This window comes from Octodon degus, unplaced genomic scaffold, assembly GCF_000260255.1.
Source record: "Octodon degus isolate 3935 unplaced genomic scaffold, OctDeg1.0 scaffold00082, whole genome shotgun sequence".
In the NCBI taxonomy this organism is placed as follows: Eukaryota; Metazoa; Chordata; class Mammalia; order Rodentia; family Octodontidae; genus Octodon; species Octodon degus.
The window spans coordinates 12,366,198-12,371,065 of record NW_004524658.1 but is presented as its reverse complement, the minus strand read 5'-3'; the positions used below and the strand labels follow the sequence as shown (position 1 = coordinate 12,371,065).

The 4,868-nt window shown below is 39.3% G+C and overlaps 1 protein-coding gene across 3 annotated transcripts in view; it reads right to left on the bottom strand.

Moving 5' to 3' along the window:
• Positions 1 to 485: 485 nt before the first annotated feature.
• Positions 486 to 4,868, bottom strand: part of Fmnl2 (formin like 2) — a 335,200-nt gene continuing 330,817 nt past the window's right edge. Inside the window, exons 26-27 of one of the 3 annotated variants that reach the window (XM_023721414.1) lie at positions 3,524 to 3,570; positions 486 to 1,011 (exon numbers count right to left, since the gene is read on the bottom strand). In XM_023721414.1, coding sequence (XP_023577182.1) covers positions 973 to 1,011; positions 3,524 to 3,570 — 86 coding nt within the window. In that variant the 3' untranslated portion in view covers positions 486 to 972. Of the gene's footprint in view, positions 1,012 to 3,476; positions 3,571 to 4,868 lie in introns of all 3 variants that reach the window. The other 2 variants (XM_023721413.1, XM_023721412.1) reach the window with 2 other exon arrangements.

The window sequence follows — 4,868 nt, the reverse complement described above, 5'->3', positions numbered from 1 at the left end:
AGGTAGGTTCCTAACCTGCTCTGCTAGTAGATTCAGTCTTAGGTGCTTGTTGACAGCTAACATAGTGAACTTCTCCCTGACTAGCAAGGCACCAACTTCTCAATAGTCACTCATGGTCCTTGGAAATCCTAATACTGATTACTGAGATGTTAATTTTAGTGTTAATAAATAGATTTGCATTGTTTAAAAGCTGCCTCTAGCTTCAGAACACAGTACTGCAAATAACTGTTCAACATGTACTTTTTTAAGCCATCGTCTCCTTGTGTTCATACCAGGGAATGTCTCTCGCAGGACATGGCACCTACCACAGAACTAGAACGTGAAACTGGAAACAGGAATTGACTTTTCTTAGGCCACTGCAAAAATCTGCATCCTGTTTGCACTTTGCTGGAGCTTAGTTACAAAAGGACTTTATAACATACCTTTTTCCTTTTGTATTGCAAGTCCTTTAAAATATAAACATTATCCAATCCATATCCATGACTGGAACACAGAATTCCTTAAAAGACCTCCCAGCAAAGAAAGCCATAGCAGATGCACCTTGATATTTACAATTTATTAGGAAACCAAAGAGGGCCATCATGGGATAATCACAGTGGCACAAAATGAATTTAATATGAAATTTACATTTTGGTTAAAAAACAGTATAGTGGTGTAAAAAGATACCTAATCAAATCAAATCCTATTGCTTTGATTAATCTGAGCAGGTACTTCCAATTTTAGGCACTTGTTAATAAGGGTTGAAAGGAAAACCCATCATTTCAAAATTCCTATGTGTTCACTAAATCTGAGCCCTTTCAAATACTTTGTGTTCAAGGCTGCAGCTAAATGGTAGCCCATGGAGTCCATGTGGCAGTTCATTCAGGCACACCCTCTAGTCATGCAGGCAAGTCCTCAGACTTCACATGGTTATTTCGGCACCATTAACAGAACGTAAGTTCTGATCATCGAAGCGCCGCCTGACACTTCTCCTCACCGCATCGGCTCGTCTGTAGGGCTGGTTTCTAAGATCTGTAGAAAGGAGAGCACCAGTGAAAAAAACAGCAAAATTTAATGTGCTTATGCAAGACAAAGGCCAGATGGCAGCCAATCAAAGCAGCTTGTGTAAAACTCAGCTTATAGGTCCTTCAAACTCTCTGAGCATTGAACCAAAGACATGTACATTTGCCTTTAATGTTTAGACAGTAAGATGTAATACTGGTAGGATTCTGGGATTTATTTCTGTCACTGTCCTGAGAGCCTTAAGTCTTATTTTGAAATGTGCCTTCAATGATAGGTAGATGGAAGCTATAAACAACATTTGTAATGAATTTTAAACTGCAAAACTAACCAAACATACTTCCCTATCATATATTATTCTTAAAAGTTTTTAACAATAAGGAAACCTCAGGTTAAGTTTGCAGAGACAAGTTCTATTATTCCATTAAGCTAGCTGAGGCTCCTTTATTTTGTGAAGTAGAAATACAATGCTCAACTATTAAATCTAAATGAAAATAATACTCCATGCTCTCAACATTCTTTCCTGCCATGCAGTGGGTTCTGTGTCTCAGCAGCAAGGTAATGGGCTCTCCTCTATCTACTAGTTTGTATCACTAATGCAAAAGCAAAATGTCTTAATATTCAAAACCAAAAGCAGGCGGCTTTCAATAAAAGAATCATTGAATAGGAGGGGTGATAGAGGACATCCTTAGCTTGTGCCAGATCTGAGAGTAAAAGATTTCAGTTTTTCCCCATTTAGAATTACATTAGCCGTTGGGTTGTCATAGATGTCTCTTATCAGACTGAAGCAGAGGCCATCTATTCCAATTTTCTGTAGGACTTTGAACATGAATGAGTGTTGGACTTTGGCAAAAGCCTTTTCTGCATCAATGGAGATGATCATGTAGTTTTCTGGATTTGGCTGTATTGATACAGTGTATTATATTTATAAATTGGTGTATATTTTGGAAATAAAGCCATTATTAATATGCTGAGCTATAAAAGGCTCAAGTCAACAACTTCTGACATTGCCAGTCCTAGAGATAACCCACTACTATTATGGACTACTGGACTGTGTTGGATTATTTTGCTGAATTCACACACCTACAGTATTTAAATGGCAATGGAATACCCATCTCTGACAAAACTAAACAGAAAAGGGGGATACAAATGAAGGACCATTTTGTATCTGTATATACAAAATAGGACATCATGTCTGCATCTTGTACTATGAATAACCACTATGAAGACAATATGTAATGTACTAATTATTGAAACTGTCCTAATCAGTTTTGAAACTCATTGCTATTTGCTTCTCAATAAAATTAATAAAATAAAAAATATAAATAAAAGAACCAAATCATTACTAGTTCAAGAAGTACTACACTCTTTGGATAAAATGAGATGCAGAAAAGAATTTTATGTAGGCATGCTCAACATGAAGACATGTTTTCATTAAGGCAGTGCCCAGCCTGATTGCATGTCCTCAGGACATAGTGAAAGAACAAAACAACACCCCCCCCCCAATAAAGCAGGCTTATTTTCCCCCTGATTTTGTTGAGCTACATGAATTTTTCCTTTTCAATTTCTGCTAGGAAATGTCATGCAAACAACAGATGAGAACCAAATTTAGCCTTTGTTAGCTCACAGAATGCTTGCCCTACTGCATCCCTCATTTTTATTATACTGTAGGCTGTACCCTTGGCCTTCACAATGAGCTACATGCCCAGCATTTTGACACAGGGTCTCGCTAGATTGCCCAAACTGGGCTCAAGTTTAGGATTCTTCTACCTCGGCCTCCCAGGTGCTGGAATTACAGGCATGTGGCACCATACCTGGCTGTAGTCCTCATGTTTAAATAATTATCAGATATTTAAACTGGTAATTAAAACTACAGTTTCTAGATTCTCTTGAAACAATCAGGATCAGCAGTATGGGGTGCACACCCCTCCATGCTCAGAGGACTGAGATCTTTTACTCTCATGCTCAGCATAGCTCCCAGTACAGGTCCATTACTATCTTGGCTCTTACATCACTGGAACTTGTGGCCTTGATAAAAGAAAAGGTCAAAATTGTACTTCTGACTAGATATCCAGGTCAATGGTCATGAGGAGTCTGAACAAGTAGTTCTAAAAATCCTAGTCTTGGCAAAGGCTATATAGATAAGATTTCTTGGCCAAGACCCACTCCCAACCTGAAAACCAAAATGGAGTTGCATGAATAATCTGAAGGCCAACCAGGGGAGAAGGGAAGGACAGCCTATCATCCAAGCAAGTACAGTCACCAACCAGCAAATACCCCTGCCCAAGCCATCACACTTGAACATAAACCAGGCCAAGAAAGAGTCCAACATAGAGGTTCAGCCTCACATTATTGGAAAGTGAGGGACAAAGATTTCTCCCTGGTCAGATTCTCACCAGTATTACTCTTAGCCATAAATCAAAACCATTGATCTGCATATAGAGAGAGGAGGAAGCTAAGTAAAAAGTGATGCTTGCCAGCTCTGTGTATCCTCCACCACCGGTGTGCTAGAAGAAATCCTTACCCTCGAGTGAACATTTGGGAATTTAGTGATATTATTCTTCTTTAAGGCTAAACAGAAAAAAACAAAAACACAAAATGATGGTTAAGTAAAAATGGGATGAAAATGGAAAGCAACTCAACTTAGTGCTTAACATTCCTGGGCATGTTAGCCAACAGTAGGACAGCAGGAGACTATTACTGCAAGTAGTGTTAGATAAAATAAGGGAAGGTCAGTGTATCTCCCCACCCAGCTCTCTGCCCACCCCATTCCAAGCTGCTTTGAAGATTGGCTCCAGAAAGACAGGCCAGCCGCAAAACTGACAGCAAATACAGCCCAAGCAGATGACAGTTTCCAGCCTGTTAGGAAGCACTGGTGGGTAAGCAGACTCACAGCAGGAAGTGACACAACGTATCTTTTGAGGACTTCAAAGACAGAAGAACATACATACAAGCACAATTCATAGAGCAGTTACACCACAGATTAAACACATAGCCCAGTTCCATGTCAGTCTCAGCACCAAAGTCAGTGGTTATTTTCAAGTAGCATATTATTTCCTTTTCTGATCAACTCGACATCCAGAGATATTTGCTCCCTTTTTCAGTACCAAGAGCTAACCCAGAAAGTTAATTTCTTGGAAAAAATTTGAAAATTTTTCAAACATTTTTTTGAAATCTAAGAAAAGTATTATTTTCAGTGATAGATATTTGCCTTTAGTCTTTCTGGTACCACTCTTCTGACCAAAGAAGCAGGTCCAGTAATGATCTCATTCCAAACGAAATACCCTAGTTTGACATGGAACAGAGCCATTATGAATAGGCATGAACAAGATGGTAGTGAGCTCATAAGTGTTTTCACTCTCTGCCTTACAGGTTGGGCATGACAGTGAACACAGGTAACCTGCCCGGGGCGGGGGGTTTTGAGGTTGTGACTTGAGCCAATATCAGCATAAAGGGGCGTCTAGGTTGGAAGTGCTCCCGGTGTTAAGTTCTTACTTTGTGAGTTCTATCCCACTAGGAACTATAGAAGACAGTCAAGAAAGGCCCATCTGCAGCTGAGCCTGCTTTAGTTTCTTCTGCAAATCATCTTACAGCTTTAGAGCCCTTTTCCTTTCTGAGCACTGGTGCATGACAGGTCATTTTACTCTCACAGCATGTTAACTGACTATAAGAGGAGACTCAATATAAACCTATTAAAGTTATTCACTTTAATAGTGACGACCATCATATGGTGTCCATAAATATTGGGCAAAAAAGCAATCAGCTTGCTTTCCAATTCTGATTCTCAAAGGAGTATTCTATTCACTATTTTTCTAAAAATTCTGCAAGCAAGTCTATAAACTGTCACACACATCCAGACCATCATATAT